General features: G+C 32.8%; 5 protein-coding genes across 6 annotated transcripts; 1 reads left to right on the top strand and 4 right to left on the bottom strand.

Moving 5' to 3' along the window:
- Positions 1-17: 17 nt before the first annotated feature.
- Positions 18-5,404, bottom strand: LOC135832183 (exostosin-1-like). The gene is made up of 8 exons (XM_065345260.1): positions 2,310-5,404; positions 1,976-2,220; positions 1,701-1,902; positions 1,498-1,617; positions 1,172-1,426; positions 824-1,093; positions 492-748; positions 18-391 (listed from the first exon to the last, which is right to left on the bottom strand). Exons 1-8 carry the CDS (start codon positions 3,006-3,008, stop codon positions 211-213), a joined length of 2,229 nt encoding a protein of 742 aa, XP_065201332.1. The 5' UTR covers positions 3,009-5,404; the 3' UTR covers positions 18-210.
- Positions 5,405-5,689: 285 nt separating this feature from the next.
- Positions 5,690-9,456, top strand: LOC135832217 (uncharacterized). Its single transcript, XM_065345341.1, has 11 exons — positions 5,690-5,925; positions 6,003-6,260; positions 6,342-6,499; positions 6,573-6,720; positions 6,804-7,013; positions 7,085-7,301; positions 7,374-7,528; positions 7,610-7,849; positions 7,925-8,031; positions 8,109-8,250; positions 8,330-9,456. The coding sequence occupies exons 1-11, from the start codon at positions 5,871-5,873 to the stop codon at positions 8,491-8,493; spliced, it is 1,854 nt and encodes a 617-aa protein (XP_065201413.1). The 5' UTR covers positions 5,690-5,870; the 3' UTR covers positions 8,494-9,456.
- A 910-nt stretch (positions 9,457-10,366) lies between these two features.
- Positions 10,367-12,281, bottom strand: LOC135832257 (transmembrane protein 234 homolog). Of its 2 annotated transcripts, none has more exons than XM_065345409.1 (5): positions 12,047-12,281; positions 11,087-11,238; positions 10,948-10,987; positions 10,765-10,857; positions 10,367-10,608 (listed from the first exon to the last, which is right to left on the bottom strand). In XM_065345409.1, the coding sequence occupies exons 1-5, from the start codon at positions 12,087-12,089 to the stop codon at positions 10,541-10,543; spliced, it is 396 nt and encodes a 131-aa protein (XP_065201481.1). In that variant the 5' UTR covers positions 12,090-12,281; the 3' UTR covers positions 10,367-10,540. The 2 variants fall into 2 exon arrangements, with proteins under 2 accessions (XP_065201481.1, XP_065201471.1); XM_065345399.1 differs by having other exon boundaries at positions 10,948-11,014; positions 12,047-12,270.
- Positions 11,273-12,049, bottom strand: LOC135832250 (uncharacterized). Its single transcript, XM_065345387.1, has one exon. It carries the CDS (start codon positions 12,013-12,015, stop codon positions 11,377-11,379), a length of 639 nt encoding a protein of 212 aa, XP_065201459.1. The 5' UTR covers positions 12,016-12,049; the 3' UTR covers positions 11,273-11,376.
- Positions 12,282-13,374: 1,093 nt separating the features above from the next.
- LOC135832241 (flotillin-1-like) lies at positions 13,375-18,518 on the bottom strand. Its single transcript, XM_065345374.1, has 10 exons — positions 18,168-18,518; positions 18,014-18,089; positions 17,836-17,926; positions 17,600-17,743; positions 17,402-17,521; positions 16,887-17,017; positions 16,717-16,801; positions 16,454-16,641; positions 16,163-16,373; positions 13,375-16,089 (listed from the first exon to the last, which is right to left on the bottom strand). The coding sequence occupies exons 1-10, from the start codon at positions 18,217-18,219 to the stop codon at positions 15,916-15,918; spliced, it is 1,272 nt and encodes a 423-aa protein (XP_065201446.1). The 5' UTR covers positions 18,220-18,518; the 3' UTR covers positions 13,375-15,915.
- Between the last annotated feature and the right edge of the window lie 30 nt (positions 18,519-18,548).

Below are 18,548 nucleotides of genomic sequence, written 5' to 3'. Positions count from 1 at the left end.
TACAAACATAAAAAATATAACAAACATCTCAGTCTTTATTTCGAATAAAAATACTACCAGGTACCACATTGACTAGATTATTCGTAAATAAAATGATGAAAAACAAAATAATAACACTATGCAATAAAAATACACTAAAAAGTTGAAAAATGAAATAAAAAAATTGAGATCACAATAACAGAGATAAAATTACAAAATAGGCTAGTCCAATCAACTCTCCACCAGTTCAATCTGACGATATTTTTTACGAAGATTAGAGACCGGATCTTTGAATAAAATTGGATCTAACCTCAAATTAGATCTGACTAGTGGCATATATCCAAATAACGCAACAAAAGTATTCAAGCAAACTTGCCGCTGAGTAAAATGATCTGGATCATTCCACGGAGACCTGTTAACATTTTTAATCGAAAAAAATTGCCCAATTAGGAAACACACATAGGTAGGTATACACGCATTTGCATCCTTTGTTATTATTCAGTTATCAGTACCTCGAAAAAGTGCGAGTAGCTGACTGCTCTTTGTAATGTTTTCTTTGAGTAACTTTTATAGGAGATTGTCGAGTAACATGGCTGACGAGAAAATTCATCAAAATGTCTTCGCAATTATTCGACTGTTCAACTGTTTTCAACATCGTTGGACCTAGCCATTCAGTGTACAGGTAATTGTAATACTTGTGATAAAACGCAGCTCCTGTTAATACAATTGAATAATCATTTGTCCATTTTGATGTGTATCCCCAGTTATTCTACGAAATAATGAAAACAATAATTTTAATAAATCATAATCATGGGATTTTTACGATGAAAAATTTGCAAATTACTTTGAATTCATCCCAATAATGAGACCTGGCCGGATACCCTACAATGCGATCCGGGAAATCTTTCCACACTTGGAAAGCAAAATCAATTTCGTCGGTGGTTAGAACAACGTCTTCATCTAATGACAAAATAGCTTCTGTATGGATTTCTTTGAACAGTCGAAACCGTTGCATTACTCCCGGGCTGTGAATTATCGTGAAGCGTATTCGAGAAAATGAAGGCCAGCGTACTTGTTGGGGAGTTACTTTATCGTTACACCATATAACAATTATCTAGAAAATAAACAAAAATATCGACAATTTTATAAACATGCAAGTAAGACGCGAATGCGGCACAAAGAAATTACATACTTCTTTAACATATTGACTTCTGGCAATACTACGCAGCAAACGGTAAATAGGTAAATTTCCTGTTACTGAGTGAGACATTTGAGAATATATTATGGCAGTAAACTCATCTTGAGGACTGATACCGTATACGTCGTAATGAAACGGATAATGTCGTAAAGAATCTGATAAATTATTTTGGGTGAGTAATGCTCCAGGATATGTATTCCACACTAATCCATCGTGAAATTGTTGAGTAGGTAATCTCTGACGAATGATCTAGAATATATGTACATATTTTATGAAAAATTAGAAGGTAACTTAAACAAGGGAAATTTCACAAAATATACCTCAAAAGTGGTGAACACAATTTTCTCAATTGAAGAAAAATACTGCTCCCATAAAATTTGGGTCTGTTGACGAAATATGAAAGCTTTCGACTCCGAAATCGAACGAACAATATCTGGTAACTAATGAAAAAGAAATATCGTACACATATGTATTATCAAACTGTAATAAAATTTCAATTTGAACGATGCTATTTTATGATTACCTCATATAGCAGTTGTTCATTGGCTAAAATAGCAGCTTTACTCCAGTCAATCACTTCTTCAAATGGTAACGCCCACCCGTTGGAAAGTAAAACTGGAATACATCCAGCTTGTAAAGCTTCCAAAAATCTGAAAGTACCTAATCGTCGACCTCTTGGTATAAGACAAAACGAAGAATTAAGCAAAAGTATTTGGTAGTCGTATCTATAAGAATAAATAATGTTATACAGCAGTCCTGTTAAAAATATTTTTACAACCGAAATTCGTTTCTTATTACTTGCTGTATAGCGCATTATCTTCGTCACATCTTTCGTCTTTCCACTTCTCCCAATATTTGCCATGCTGACAAGTGGTTAACATAATTACATCTTTATCATTATGCAAGTGATGTAGAGAGTTTCGAGTATCTGAACCGATTCCATGAACATATCGTTTTCCTTTGAAAGCTAATAAGTATTTTTTGTTGACTGGGAATTTGTTTTCTTTCATCGCACCCTGCTCTCTTCCACGTTTAGGATGAGTCTGAAAAAAAAATTGAAATCGACAATTTAAAGAAACTATCTAAATTAAAATATGAAATATGAACTATAGATATTTGATAAATAATTTACTTTTGGAAACAATGGAATAGAGATATCAAATCCCGGTCTCATTGTCGTAACTGACATACTGGCTTTCGCTAAAATAGCTTCTCCCGAGTCGAAACCCAAATCATCTTCAGCATAATGTGGCCAACTTCCAGAATACAGATTGAAAATCAAATGATTTCTGCCACCATTCCAATATTTTAGAGATCTGAGTTTTAATGGAACGTTAGTAACATAATCGTCCGAACCACGATCTCTGCTCAGCGTATCGATGGTAGTAATGAACAAGCAGGCATCATTTGGATCACTTGTATTGTATCTTGATTCATTAACCACGTCTATAATTTTTTCATACAAGGCGCTCCGGACTTCATTTTCTTCGACGTCAACTTCTGGGTAAATGTAAACCTTGAAACCATTTCGGCACTTGGAGAAATCAAAGCAAGTTTCCATTCGGCATTTTTTAGTTATTGCGGATTGAAAATTTGATTTTCTGGAATCACCATCAGGAATATCACTATGACTTCTTCTTAACGCGAGCGATGGGCCTATTTCAGGATTAGTCTGACTTAATTCGTGTATCCATGAATCGAAATACGATGGTAATTCTTCATGAAGAAGGATGGGTAGTTCTTCTTTTTTCAGAACTTCTCTATTAGCATAGAAGTAGAGAAACAACACAATGCAGAAGAATATCAACGAGAACCTTTTTTTCGCTCGCATGATTCCTAGGATGTAAAAATAAATCAAGATACGAGTGACGAATACGTCTTCATTTCTCAAGTAGCCTCGCGTGCAACATTAAATTGATTATTGATTATGCACAAGACACTTAATGGCACTGTTTCACGTCACATCATTACTAAAATTGATTGTTTTAATCATAATTTAATTAAGAAATTTGATGACACCGATTCAGAATTGATCACTTTTGCTTATCACTCAATTTTCAATAACAATAACACATCTGACCTTGACCTGCTTTGACCTCGTTCGTGATTGGTCGATATTGAAATTGATAACTAAAATCTGGATGTTTATTGGTTGAATTTTCCAGTGTTGTTCAAAATGATTCTATTCATTGTGTTACGTTCAAAAGCAAACTTTTAAAAATTTTTTACAAGGTCAACTAATTTTATACTTACAAAATCAATAAAATAATCATTACAAAGTAAAAAATTTCCATTCCATCGCGGTTCTTAATCAATTTTCTTTTATCTATCTGTATCTTTACAGCATACAGCCTAGGGTACATACATATGTGAATTTTGAAAAAATGGGCGTTAAGGGAGTGCTCTACCTTTTGTTTGTTTACTTTTTAGCATACCCGCAGGCATAGATTAGATATTTTTCAAACGCATTTTTTTATTAGTTGGAGAGAATGAAAGTGAATAATTATGAGTGAAAACGTTATTACTGTATTGAAACGATATAATAAAACTTTGAAACAAGCTAAACGATTAAAATATAATGAATTCAGACGATTCTCTATATTCGAGCATTCATTGTCAGTCATCAGACACTTGACACATGATTATTCTGAAACTACTGAACAGAATTTGATGAAATTTGAATATGTTGTGCAGAAACGAATTCCCGACAACTTGACGTTGCCCTTTTTTTGATTAATTTTGTTAAATCAAAGTTATAGCCATTTGAAATTTTCAAATGGCAATATCTCCAAAAATACAAAGAAATTTGAAAAAAGGGCAACGTCAACCTCTCTGGACCATTTTTATGCACAATATATCCAAATTTCATCAAATTCTCTTCAGTAGTTTCAGAATTATGGTGTGATGACTGACAATGAATGCTCGAATATAGAGAATCGTCTGAATTCATTATATTTTAATCATTTAGCTTGTTTCAAAGTTTTATTATGTTGTTTCAATACAGTAATAACGTTTTCACTCATAATTATTCACTTTCATTCTCTCCAACTAATAAAAAAATGCGTTTGAAAAATGTCTAATCTCTGCCCGCGGGTATGCTTAAAAGTAAACAAACAAAAGGTAGAGCACCCTCTTAACAAATTACTCATCATAATAAAGTAAACAACAAAATGCTACATTTTATTTTCCTTTTTTTTGAAAATTAAATGGTATTTTACGCTACAAGTTGTATAAAGTGGGCTATTATGAACGAGTGCGTTATTACTGCGCGAGCCGAAGGCGAGCGTTGTAATAACGTACGAGTTCATAATAGTCCACTTCCTACGAGTAGCGTAAATAGCTTTATATACTACATACATATAGAAAGTACACCATTACGTCTAATTGTTGTTAGATGTGAAAAGTGTATCTTTCTGAGTGACTACAACGTTGACAGGTTTTAATTTCGTTCGTTAAAAAACATCAATCACAGTACTTATAGTCGCTCAGAATGATACAGAAGTCGCTGCTGAGTGCTGTAAGTGCCTATTCAATCAGTCAAGTACTGATGAAGAATACCAGAAATCTCATCTTGTCAATTTGTTATCCAATCAGACAAACACAATCTACACAATACACAATTATAACACAATTTATTCAAAATATGATTCGAATGACGGAATGAGCTTAATTTCTATCACTGTTCGGTTTTAGTGTTCACAAGAACATTTAAACGAGTAAGTATCCATATGTAGATGCACTTCGGTACTTACGTATCATTTCAGAGTGATAACAATGGTCAACGATTCCATATTGATTACCTACATAGAATACTCGGATAGCTTAACACAAACTACAGCAGCAACTTCTGTTCTGTATCATTTTGAGTAACTATGTACTCGGCCGGTGATGAAGTTTTTCTCTTTTTCAACGAACAAAATTAAAAAACTTCAATGATGTACTTACTCAGAAAGATACACTTTTCACTTAGCTACGTAGAGATAATACATACGTACACGTAGTATTTATATAGCTACTTATTTTATACGATTCTATGAAGTACCTAGATTAAGTAGTATGAAAACGTTCAACACTAAAATAATCATACAAAGAGTTGAACACCATAGAAATCGTTGACCATTGTCTTTATATGAAATGATGATATGTAAATCACTTGAACTCGCCATTTAACAATAAAGTGGAATTTATTTTAAACATTTTCAATAATAAAATAACACCCAAAACAAGTACACTATTGCAATTAAATGAATGTTTGCGAAATAATTAATAATCAAAGCAGAAACGGTACATGAAAATCTCTAATCAACTGATAACTCCACTCCACCAGTCTATTTACAACACAGGTAATAGTGTTACCACTTCTTAAAACCTTACAAATTGATTTGATGAAAGATGAGATAATGTTTACTTTATTTTACTAGTACAAATAAAGTACTTTATTTCTACAGTTTCCTAGTCGCTCATAAAGATGTACTTTTCGCATCTAACAACAATGGTGTAATGGTGTACTTTATATGTATGTAGTATATAAATGTGCTTTGTGTGTGTTTGTAATTTTCAATTTAATTTAATGTGCTCCATTGTGATAGATACATATTTTATACAATTAATGAAGTCATCATCATAACTTCATAGTCATAGCACACCTCTCATGTAAGAAATAAGGGAAGACACCACCTGTTAAAGTATTCTTATGAGATCAGTAATTATGCTCAAGTATTTTGTATTTCTGTTCATTTTCTATTGTGGTAAGTGTGTTTGTGATCGCCGTTGGCAAAATGTGTTTTGTTCATCAATCGTCTCATCGACTGATTTATTTTGATAGGCTACGTTGGTGCAGCCGAAAGAAGTTCTCTATCATGCACCATTCCACCTGTCATCAGAGGAAAATGGTTTTCTTGGGAAAGAAAAGAAACATTCACCGAATTCGACGCCAATACCATGTCTCAAAAAGGTCGATGTATCGACATGAAAGAAGAATTCCACGTGAATTATACATTCGCTTTTTCCAGCGAACAAAATAAATGCTATTATTGTGTCAAGATACTCGTACGAACGGTGAACGTTTTGGAAAAAATTGAGAGTAAGTTGGATGTTGAGTCTTACCGTTCGCATTTATTTACATATTTCGCAGATAGTAAACTGAGTATTGTCGTATTTTCAGCTGGTTGTATTTCCGTTTCCTCTAACGAACGACCCTCCGTTGATTTAGTGTGTAATTCGTTAAAAGAAGATCAACAGCTAGTTACTTTATTTTCTGAGAATTTTGTTCCTGTTAATTGCCGTTCTAGTTTTGAAGGAGTTTGGCAATTCGCTTATCAAGTAATTTTCTTCTACGTACATGGTTCTAAACTTGGAGTTTGCTTTGTATCAATTTTTCATTTTAATTCTACAGAATCGTTTTCGGTTTGCTGGCGAATGTAATAGTCCCGATGCTCAAATTCGATCATGTCAAGCCGCCGGAACACAGTTTTTAATCACCAATCAAAAGTTTAACATAACTTATCAAAAATGCGATGGAATGAGTGGAACTTCCCATGCAGGTAAGTGGTAATATCACAATATGTTTCAGCTACAATGTGTCTATATTAGAATTGAATTTAAAAAAAAATTATCATTTTGTTAGTGGTGGAATACAGCTGTTTGGGAGATTGGTTTGTCGATAAGAACCATTATATCGCCGTTGCTAATACTAAAGAATCTCGAATTGATGAAAAATACAGATGTTTTTTGAAAAATCGAGACGATGATTTGTACATCGGTGTATCCATAACAGCTGAATGTAATACTCTCAAGTCACCGGAAAACAGCCCTGAAAGATTACGTATTACGCCAGGTAAATTATTTTATAACGATTTTTAGTCGATTTGAACAGAGGAGTAACTAAGCAAAATCAATTTTCAACAGTAAAAGCCGAAGTCGTGGAACCAGGCTGTAGGTTACCTCAGAATTTCACCGGCGAATGGGTAAACACAGCGAATATCGATGCCGATGTTAGTATTAATGAAACACATATCGTTGAAACGTGGTATCCTGACGCAGGGCGTTATCGAAAAACCATTTACGTTTGTCAGGAGCAAAGAGATACGCGATTTATGATGGCTAGATTAACCGTTGATGGATGGTTAGTATTTTAACGCTTTCTTTTTTCCAACTTTGCAAACCATCGTACTAATCTATGATTTTTTTTCTCTAGCCAAAAAGATTATATATGTTTTGATTTTGTTCCTCGCCACCATAACATTATCAGATATAGAAAAGGATTAGCTGTAATCAAGAATAATTTCCACACTGTTTGTTCTTGGGTACAATTTCCTAATAGAGAAGAATGGAATTACGATTTGTTTCTCGGTTAGTAATATTCTTCTTCTTTAATTCTGGTTTTTGAAGGATTTTTTACTTAATAATTTTCATATCGATATTTTATTGCAGCCAAAAACCCGGTACCTGTACCTTGTCCAGTGGCTGGAAAGTATAAATTCAAACAAAGAGGAGACGTTCCTTTTGTAACTCGTATTCTTGGTGGTGTTACTCAATCTCCCCGACCAAATATTTATTGCAAAGAAAATATTTCTGATTTATCGGTTTGCGATACCGAACAAAAAGAAATATGGATTGATGAGAATTACTGTCTCTCTGTCGATCATCGTGGAAGACCGGTCGATATTTATAGTAAGATCCTTGAATTTCATAAAAATGCAATATGTATTTGATAAGTATTTAGTTTACATTATATTCATTTTTCAGGTGACCCTGATTATAAAATGAAATGTATTGGATATTGGAAAGAAAATTTGAAATCATATTTAATTACTTACGACGAATTAGATGCATTTACCAAATATCGATGTTGGGTTAGTACACTCGATAGTCTATATAGTTCGATGAAATAATGTTGTTTTCATTTATGATTCATTTTTATAAATTACAGCTTTATCAACGATCGGATTTGAATAAATTAATGATGTCACAAGCCATTGGTCCGTTTTGTAGCGTCAGACAAGATATTACTAGTTGGAACTATACAGAAGGAGCAGCAGTCGCTTTAGAACTACAGGAATACGAAAGAGAAAGTAAGATTGGAAATAAAATTTACTTTTCAAAATTGTATTTATTCGTTTTATTTTCATTTTTTCCTGTAATTTATCATAGGGGATCAATGTCCGATGAATTTTGACGACGGTTCGAATCCTTGGAGAAACTCTGACTATACTGTACAAATTTTAGACGTTGGTGGTGCTGTTAATTCATACTCCAAGATCTCAGTTGTCATCCTGATATTAATAGGATTAACGAGTTTGTACAATTTAATTTAAACTTCAACCGGGGTTTGGCGAATTAGGCTGAATGAAATTCTGATCACCAGTGTACTGTAATGTTTCCACCGTATTTTAAAGTTTCTCGATAGGTACCTACTTAGGTAAAAAAGCAACTGAATTACCCTTACTCACTTCATTTTAGTTATTTTATTTCTATAAGATATGTGATCTGAAAAATGACTGGGTTTATTGTTTATGATCAGTAAGTATTATTTATTTTATGAAAAAAGGAGCTTTGCTTGTATGTAATAGCAAGCAAGTGAAAATAGAAACTGTTTCATTTTATCCGTGTTCATGATGTTATGTTTTATTTATTTTTTTTTTGTGATGTATTTAGTTAAGACATCTTCGTAATGGTCGTATTTATTTATTTATTTACGTTTGTAAACGTTTTGTAATATTATCAGTATTATGTTTTTTATAATCTCGCCATCTGGCCATTTCCCGATTTTACCAATTATTATTAATTTACCACACCGTTACTACGTATTATTGAAAGAATAGGTCATATCGTGAAAATGTTTAGAATCATTGATGTTATATGTATCTGTGATGTATAACTTTTCCGTCCTCGAATAATTATTCGATTTTTTAAATTTTGATATTGATAATTGTTTAAGTTATTGTCCGTCCATATACAGCGAAAATTCAAGGACATTATTCGAAAACCAACTGTGGGCTGTGATATCATATTTGTAAGATCATACAAAAAAAAGTTTTATTTTTTTTACTCCCTCAATCTTTTGGATAAAAGTTGTTTTAGAATGAAGTCTGCATTACCTAGTGTTTTCACGACATTCCAAACACATTTCAAGTTGTTTTTTAGATTTTGAAAATTCCAATTTAAGCGTTATATTGTATTATCTGCTGTGAACGTACATATTATATACTTACATTTTATACACTTTTTTCATGCCAGTTTTTTTGTACGAACATTTGTAATAAAAATAGAAAATATTTTCTGTGTTGTGTATGTTTCAAAGACGCTGAGCACAAACATGACTTTGAGAGATACAAAAACGAAGTTTGTTTGTGTGATGAATTATTTATGCTTTGCTTCAAACTTTTAAAATTTGAATTATGATTTAAAAATTAAAATCCCAAAAAGAAAAGCTGAAGTACCCGAGCCCGAGCAAAGCGAGGGCAAAAGCCCTCTAAAATCATCATTTCGAGTTCGAGAGGTACAAAAACGATGTTTGTATGTGTGATGAATTATTCATGTTTTGCTTCAAAATTTTAAAATTTGAATTATGATATTTTTTTTGAAAATTTAAAACTGGAAAAAGAAAAGCTAACGGGCCCGAGCGAAGCGAGGGCAAAAGCTTTAGAAATTCAGTAGCTATTCAAGTTACTTATATTTTGCTACAAAATCTTGAAATTTAAATGATGATTCAACACACCCAATTCAAAAAAAAAAAAATAAAAGAAAAAATTCAAACTTGAAAAAGAAAAGCAAACAAACCAGAGTGAAGCAAGGCTAAGTTTTAAAAAATTCACGTTTTGCTGAGAAGTAAAAAAAATTGGAAGGAGGAGTTTAATTTTCTGATTCAAACTTTGAACATATCTTGAATTTGAACAAATGAGTCACTGAGGAGGAAAAAGAAGAGCAAATAGCCCGAGCGAAGCGAGGGCAGAAGCTCACAAAAATGTGTGATTCAAGTTCTAAAAAAGTGGACAAATGAGCCCTTTCCTACAAGTACAAAATTCCAAAAAAAGGGGGAAAAATTAAAAAATTCGAAAAAGTTATTTTGGAAAAAAAGGGCTTTCGGATAAAATTGTTGAAAAAAAGGACAAAAAGGTTGAATCAGGTTCAGCAACACATCCCAAAGAATTATTCAGTTTTTTACCCCATATTCGAAATTCCACGAAGTACGAACAGTATTAATTATATTGAATAATAAAATTACAAAACAATGTTCGTACAGAATAACCGAATGCAATTAGTTTCAAATCGCTGGCATCGAATCAATACTAAACTTGATCGTTGTGAACGTCATCTGATTAAGTTAGCTTGAAAATGGAACTATTCCTCAGCTTAGCTCGATTATACGTATTTATCTGCAATAAAGAAACTTATTGCGATTGTTAGACAACCAACACCAACTAATGTTCCTGAAACAGGTAAATTTTTCATCAGGAACGAAGTACGGTTTCTAATATATGACAGACTTGACGAAGGTGATTATTAATAAATAATAATTCAGAAAATGTTCTTCGTTTGGAAAAACACAGATCATAGTTTCGAATTTAGTACTTTCCAAAACTCACTTGAAGTCATTTTTTTCTCATCGAATAACCAACTACTAATAACCGTACATAACAGAGCTGACGAATTTGCCACCGGTACACATAACGATAAACCTACGATGACAGACACGTATTGTAAATCATTCGTATTCTAATTCTGAAACGTACGTACAACGAATGGTTGAAATAACCTGTCTCACTTACTATTAAACTGCAATGCGAAGTAATATACAACAGATCCCATCTGATTCAAAATTAAAGCAACGAGAAACTATAGAGAAAACCATGAAATTAATCTCATAACCGTAGACTCGAATAAGTGTAACTAGACAGAAAATCATACCTTCCAATTAACGCATAAAAATTTGATTTGTAAAATAAAGGTATGGAATTTCGAACGTCCTGTAATACTTGCTATACCGTTGGAAGTTAGCTTAACGACAGGATTGGTGCCACCCCATAATAGACCCACCAACGTTAACCACAAAATCGAACCTAAAACAAGAAAAGCATGTAAACACTCGTCGCGTTCTATTGAAACAATATATATTAACAAAATACAATAGATTTTAGCTAGATATAAAATAATAACTATACGGTTGCGATTTCGTCATTAAGCACTATTTTTCTGAATTACGAATCTTTGATTCCCATCTCTCTGGCTTGTTTAACAACGTTTCCTTCACCATGGGTTCCAACTTCTGGACCGTACATTATACCAAATTTACGCGTACTAGAGAAATAATCTTCGGTAGTAATATTGAAACGCCTAGGAGGTACAAAAGCTCCGGCTACGTTGCGCGTTTCGGCGACGAAGTTGTACATCTGTACGGCTCTGGTACTCGGGAGAATTTCCATAGCTAAACCGAGCTTTCTAAATTGTATGATTAACTCTCTATTGAACGATTTAAGACTCTTGTCTTCGCTTAATCCAAGTATCAGTAAGTCTAGAGGAGGTTCTAGATGGCGGAAAAATTCCAAGCTATCTTCGTTTACAGCTTGATCATCTCTGACATCCCAGCCGAGGGCTATGTTTTTATACAAGATCATCGGACCGACAACGAAAACTCCGTTGTGAAGACGAAAACCAACTTGAGAATATGCTGATATAGTGATGGATTCGGAGTCTTTATTATTCATTACATTGATCGTAGTTTTACCGTGTCCTTGATAAGCTCCGACATTTCGAGCCGATATGATTGGAGTACACGCTGGACTTCGGAAACGAAGAAACGATGACGAATTCTGTATTACTTTGCGACCAATGTTCATGTTTAGATGGTTTTTTACACTGTTGACTTACTCGAGTTGGCGGTCATCGGATCAGATGATGGATTATTGTGCATTCATTATTATACGTTTGTGGATGAAAATAACGACGTTGAATTGATGGAAAATACTTCAACATCGCATTAACTCGGAGATTTTTGATCTTTTTATGGATGAAAATTTTCAAAATGTTACAAATCGTTGGTGGTGATAAGAGGATGGCGAAGTGATAAGAAAAGCGGCACCGTAAGCGCTACAAGCGTCAATGGAGCCAACTATGAACTAAGGTGCCACTTGGGTGAGGGTGGTGAGGGGATGGAAAAAAAATATATGATTTACCGAGGGTTGCAACTTGCTACTTTGTAGTTTGCAGCTTTTATCGTTCAAAAGTTACTGAAGTTCAGAGTTGAAAAATTAATTACTAATTATATTACTCTCCTACTGTCCTACAGAATAGAAATAAATCAAACATTGAATTTTTAAATTTAAAATCTTGCACACTCTTTCAAGTTTCAGTTTCTCTGGACTTTAACTTCAAAAATCAAAAACTTCATACAGTTTAGTTTAGACGTTTTGACTCCTGAAGTTCTGAGTTTTGAGGAAAAAATTGAAAAAAACAAATTATTTATTTATTTAGTTTAAACTTTAAAGTCTCATAATTTTAGGAGATACGTTATTTGAAAAGAGTTTTCCTCTAGTTTTAAGGCAAGGCAAAGGCAAACAAAGGGAATAAAATGCAGAATATTTTAATGTTTTAGACTTTGGTAGGAAGTAGGAACGCTGAGGTGCTCACTGAAAATTTCAAGCATTTTTGATTCAGAATTTTATTTTTACTTCTCGCGACCGTTTTTAATTTTTACAACTTTGAGCCTGAACTGAACTGAAAAACGTTCTAACAATCAAAGCTACAGCTTGGATAAAATTTCACACCTGATCTGTGTTAAAATTCGATGATAGATAATAAATGGAAATTTATGTTTCATCTATGTAGGTAGGTCACAAATCCTCAACGTATTGCCTCATGGAACAGATGTACATAATCCCCTGGTAAAATTATCCTCATCATTTATAAGCAAAGCGACGTCTGCGACGAGAATACAAAGATAACTGTGGATAGGTATTATCGTATAGGTTTTATTCATTAAAAACAAACAGAAGACTTCGTTTTATAACGAAAATTAATAAGCGTCTACTAATAAACTACAAAAATAATATGATTACTGCACATAAAACATCATCAAAACAAAAACAAAAATAAAAATACCAATTTGTACTGGATAGAATTCAAAAAGAAAAAAAAATTATCACGATATTTTTCATGTTTTGGGAAAACTGAATAGCGTTGAAATAATAAAATAACGATATTTTTTTCATTTTATTTTTTCAAACAGTGACGAGTATTATTTTACGATATGTAAAAAAAAAACTCGACGCGTACACACAAACGTAGCCTTAAAAATAGATTAAAAAATATATAAATAGTTCTTTAAGCTCATACAATGAATCATAAAACGTGATTTTTAAAAAAGGACGTACATTAATTTCTCAACACTTATACTTTTTTTTTCAAAGTATATTCTTGAAAAGATGAAACCACAATACTTACACCGTCGAAAGAACAGTGACACTGAATTTTCAATCATCATTGGTCATTTCATTATTAAATGAAGTAGGTGAAGAAGGAAAATCAAAAATAAACGACACAAATTTAAATATTAATTATAAGAAATACAAATAAAAATGGTATATAGGTATGATGGCAATAACAAAGAAAATTCCTACTGGTTGAACAAGTACCGATAGGAAATTATACATAAAATTACACACGACCACCTACTTTGTTGCATATGGTACAGATTACAGATATTTCCGTTCATTTTTCATACATTATATTTTTTAAACACATGATCATCAATTGACATCTGAGAGCCATTCGAGTAATTTTTTTAGGTACTCTTTATGAACGTCGGACTGGACGGAAAACTTTAAATATGTACCTGCGACCCTACACAGATTTTTTCAGGGATTTCCAGCCAGCCAATAGCTAAAAGCCAAAAGCTAATAGCTGATGCAAGCTAATGGTATTTAAGCCAATAGCCAAAAGCTGGCTTAATGAAAAATTGCCAGCCAATAGCTAATAGCCAAAAGCTAATGAACTTGGGAGTGATTTTCAAATTTTTCAATTTTTTAAAAATTTTTTCTCAGATTTTATTTTTTTTCACTCGTGACTCACGTCTTACACTCACTGACACCACAGAAATGAAAATTGTCCTTCTCCTTTTAATAATCGTCTACACGTCATAACGAGTATTTTGAGGGGTCACATGTATTTTTGTTTTCGTAAGCCAAAAGCCAGCCAATCGCCAGCCAATGAAATTTTGCCAGCCAAAAGCCAGCTTTATTTAAGCTAATGAAAATCAAGCTAAAAGCTGATAGCCAAAAGCTAATAGATGATTGGCTGGAAATCCCTGGATTTTTTCAACGAAGTTAGTTTTTACCTCATAAACACAGGGGAAGTAGAAAACATGAAAGCGTTATAAGAAACAGCATCATCCAGTAATTACATTCAAAATTTTTTTCAACTAGATCACGTGCCTACTCTAATGACAGTTCTAGTTTGATTTTTTTAAAAAAGTAATACGCGAGTATTTGTTTTGAGAAAACAGAAGCATTAGATTCTTATCGCATTGAGCTTAGTACCTTCCCTTAGGGGGAAAAATTACTACAATATAAAATGAAAATATTATTATACAAAAACTAACAAAACATGAAATGCACAATATTTGACTAAATAAACAAAAATAACAATAAACGAAAAATTTGAGACTAGCGCATTCCGACAAGCAATTCTTATACATTTTCATTCCATTTTTAAAATTTGAGTTTTAAAGTACAAAGTAGCTACTTGGCTACCTTAAATTTGAATACAATATATAAAATATCCTCTAAGGATTGAATGAAGAACATAGCAGAAAGCGCTGAAGTATTGACATTCTTCACGAAAACTTTTCAATTTAATGTCAAAAAAAGTAAAAAAAAAAATCCATAATGATGTCGAATTAAACGCTCAAATGTAAAATTACATTTAAAAAAAATCAAATATTTGATTTACATCAGTTTACAATAAATTCGTTTCACAAACATATAACAAACAATTGTGAACAGTTCACAAGAAAAAGTAAACAAATTTTTGTAAAGTAATGTAGGCTCATATAAAGTTACAGTATATGAAGATTTAGTTCTAAAAAGGTTGGATATAATTCCTTTAACATAATAGTAAATATTTGTTTAAAAAATGGTAAAATTATTGATATAATATATCATTATGTTAGATAAAAACATAAAATGAATTTATATGTAATATAATATGTATTACTGAATACAAATTGGACATGACATAATACGAAAAGAAGTAAATGGTAACAGTATCGCAATGAAGTGAAAATTGTGCAACCCAAATTCAGTGTGGAAAGGAAGAAATTGTAATTTCAGATCAGGAGAAAACCTCTATTCATCACCACAAATGTCCAATAAGAATAGCAAAAAAAATTATTGTTTCACTTCTACGATTCTGCATCGAAAAATTATAAGAAAATATTCTAAGATTGAATAACAAATGATTCACAAAAAAAAATCATAGAAAAATGAGGTTTTTTATAAAATTTAAAAGGCATAAAATATCGAAAAATGAGAATTCTTAATTTCCTTATGGGAATGCATGTGAGAATTTAAATTTCAAGAACACTTTTTAAGAATGAGGAAGTAATACATAATGAAAAAAATTGATAAAATGTTGAAAGCTGACTATACAAACAATGACAAATTTCATACCAAAATCATTTTACCGTTTCACAGATACCAAGGGAAATCTTCTTTTACACATGAGCCTACATGAAGCCGGTTTCATTTCACTTTCATAACATCAACGCCGGTCAGAGTTTTGACCATTTCAGGCACTTTGGTCACAATACTTATTATTTCACCGGTGAGTCGGGCAGCACCAATATCACCATTTCCACTCGCAATCATCGTTACTTTTTTCGTCTGAGTGAGTGGATTGGCTACTTCAGCAGCGACCTTTATGAAGAAAAAGTTTATTGTTAAGTATGTTTAGTGTAATATTCGCATAAACTTAATATAGTATCCTTACCTTCGGCAACACATCCAGAACCATATCGATCATAGCAGCTTCTTTGTATTCTTTCCAGGCTTCGGCCTTTTTCAACATTTGATCTGCTTCAGCTTTAGCTTTTGCTTCAATCGCAAACGCTTCGGCTTCTCCCCTCAATCGTAAACTTTCGGATTCTGCTTCAGCCTCCAAAATTACCCGGTTACGATGAGCCTCCGCTAATTTTTCCAATCTGTACAGGAATATTGTTGATGAAATATTTCTTTACATCGAGAACAAAATAATATAAAACATTAAATTCACGAAGAATACCTGAATTTTTCAGCTTCTGCTGGTCTTCGAACGGTAGACTCCAACTCTCTTTCTTTTCTTTGAATTTCTTGTTCTTGGACTTGGATTTCTTGCGTTCTTTCGACGACTTTAATCTGCATTTCTTCTTCTTTGATTCTCTGTTTGGTTTTGGCTGCTTGTAATTCGTAAGCAAGCTCCGCATCTGCACTCTGAACCACATAGAAAACATTTCATGTTAGTGATCGACCATGTTTACTTTACACATAAATGTACCGAGCAAGCACCTTAGTTCGGACTTCTGTATCGTATATTGCTTTCTTCAACTCAAAATCTCTTTGAGCTTTAGCGATTTCTGTATCATTCAGTAATCTGTTGACAACAAATTCGAAATTCAGCAAATGAAATGTTGTTACTAATTTGCTAACAAATAATTTAATAAAATCCTCTCGCTTACTTCGCTGCCATTCTTTCCTCTTCGGCGATTGCTTCCTTTATTCTGGCATCACGTTTGGCTTCGGCTTCACCGATTCTAGCATCTCTTTTGACTTCAGCGGTTCTAGCCATTCCCAAACTTTGCAGGTATCCCTAAAAAAAAATTAGGAATAAATATAGTTATCTAAAGAAAATACTCGAACTTTGCATGCACAAAAACAAAGCAGTGAAATAAAAATCACAATTGAATTACTTCGTAATGAGTTAACTTACCTTATCTTTCTGCAAGCGTGAATAAAAAATACAAAAAACAACTATAATTTACGACGTAGTATAGACAGAAGTTTTTGTTCAAGATTAAAAACATCAGTTACTTAATAAGTATGCATCTTGCAATTTTTTCTCAAAAAGTGAAATAATTTATTGTGATTTTCATTTAATTTCAATACACGACTAGCTAGTAAAGGCTTGAAGCAGAGATACGATTGGAAAAGTAATGAGATAGTTTCAAAATCAAATTAAACAGAGTAAACCAACCTCTTCGTCGTGGATATCTTTCAACGTATAAGAAACAACAGTGATTCCCATATTGACCAAATCCGAAGAAGCAACTTCAAAAACTTGTTTACTGAATTTTTTTCGGTCTTTATAAATTTCCTGAAAATTGAATAAGTAGATGGAGAAAAAAGTTTCGTGAATTAATTATAATACGATTATTACGAATGATCAATTTACTTCAACAGTCATGCTACCCATGATAGCTCGCTGATGTCCTTCTAAAGTATGTAGAGCGATATTCCGTATCTCTCCCTCGTTCTTGCCAAGAAATTGTTCACAAGCAGTCATCAGCATTTCTTGATTTTGACCCTGAATTTTCACCTATCACATAACAAGACAAATCGTTATTCAATTGGTTACATGAAAACACATATTATGTATCGACGCAACTAATGCAAACAATAATAATTTACTTGGGCAACGCCTGTAACTGATATGGGGACACCCTGGCAAGTATAAACAGTTGGACTTTCAACTTGTAATGTCATAGTGTTCAAAGATATTCTGCAAAGAACAAATTAAAAAGTTGGATAATTGGAATTCGATCAGAATAACGTACTGATAAAAATCTCAAGTTATTTTCGACAATACCTTTGAACACGTTGAATCGTTGGCCAGACGAAAGCTCGTCCTCCAGGAACGAGTAAAGGTTTACTGTAACAGCATCCTACAAATGCAAACACACGTATGTAATTAGTACAAGATGCAAGTTTTCGGATACGCGCAGAAAGAAAATGTTACTCACCAGAGACTACCAACGCCTCATTAGGGCCACAGGTAACAAATCCCCACGTCATTTCACTTGTTTGAGTATTTCTCAAGTTTCAAAAGTGCACGAATATGTATGATGGATTTTGTATTCAAATCAAAGCGAAATAAGTGCTGCTACGTTTTAAAATCACATCGAACACGATTCTCAAAACGAAATAACCGACTAAATTAATGACTAATTAAGGTACACGATTTCCAAACAAATCCTTCATTCTACAAGTGAAGTGAACGTTCCATTAGCCAAACCGAAACCATCGTAGTCGTAGAAGAAATGAAATCGTAAATCTGATAAATAAATAGTTAAGTAGTCGGTTTGTCTTGTCGCCGGTATGGCGGTGTTTCTCAAACAGTGTTG

Source organism: Planococcus citri, chromosome 1 (assembly GCF_950023065.1).
Source record: "Planococcus citri chromosome 1, ihPlaCitr1.1, whole genome shotgun sequence".
NCBI lineage: Eukaryota > Metazoa > Arthropoda > Insecta > Hemiptera > Pseudococcidae > Planococcus > Planococcus citri.
This window is presented reverse-complemented; position numbering and strand designations above follow the sequence as displayed.

Excerpts from the sequence above, each read along its gene's own strand:
- LOC135832250 (XM_065345387.1), bottom strand. The coding sequence starts at position 12,015 with ATGAACATTGGTCGCAAAGTAATACAGAATTCGTCATCGTTTCTTCGT.
- LOC135832241 (XM_065345374.1), bottom strand. The coding sequence starts at position 18,219 with ATGACGTGGGGATTTGTTACCTGTGGCCCTAATGAGGCGTTGGTAGTC. Across the intron at positions 17,927-18,013 it reads ACGATTCAACGTGTTCAAAG|AATATCTTTGAACACTATGA; the intron begins GTATTGTCGAAA and ends TGTTCTTTGCAG. Across the intron at positions 16,802-16,886 it reads GAGGAAAGAATGGCAGCGAA|ATTACTGAATGATACAGAAA; the intron begins GTAAGCGAGAGG and ends TGTTGTCAACAG.
- LOC135832183 (XM_065345260.1), bottom strand. The coding sequence starts at position 3,008 with ATGCGAGCGAAAAAAAGGTTCTCGTTGATATTCTTCTGCATTGTGTTG. Across the intron at positions 2,221-2,309 it reads CTATTCCATTGTTTCCAAAA|ACTCATCCTAAACGTGGAAG; the intron begins GTAAATTATTTA and ends TTTTTTTTTCAG. Across the intron at positions 1,094-1,171 it reads GAAGTCAATATGTTAAAGAA|ATAATTGTTATATGGTGTAA; the intron begins GTATGTAATTTC and ends TTTATTTTCTAG.
- LOC135832257 (XM_065345399.1), bottom strand. The coding sequence starts at position 12,089 with ATGCACAATAATCCATCATCTGATCCGATGACCGCCAACTCGA. Across the intron at positions 11,239-12,046 it reads TCCGATGACCGCCAACTCGA|GTTCGATTTTGTGGTTAACG; the intron begins GTAAGTCAACAG and ends TTCTTGTTTTAG. Across the intron at positions 11,015-11,086 it reads TTTTATGCGTTAATTGGAAG|TTTCTCGTTGCTTTAATTTT; the intron begins GTATGATTTTCT and ends TTTTCTCTATAG.
- LOC135832217 (XM_065345341.1), top strand. The coding sequence starts at position 5,871 with ATGAGATCAGTAATTATGCTCAAGTATTTTGTATTTCTGTTCATTTTC. Across the intron at positions 7,529-7,609 it reads GAATTACGATTTGTTTCTCG|CCAAAAACCCGGTACCTGTA; the intron begins GTTAGTAATATT and ends ATTTTATTGCAG. Across the intron at positions 8,251-8,329 it reads ACAGGAATACGAAAGAGAAA|GGGATCAATGTCCGATGAAT; the intron begins GTAAGATTGGAA and ends AATTTATCATAG.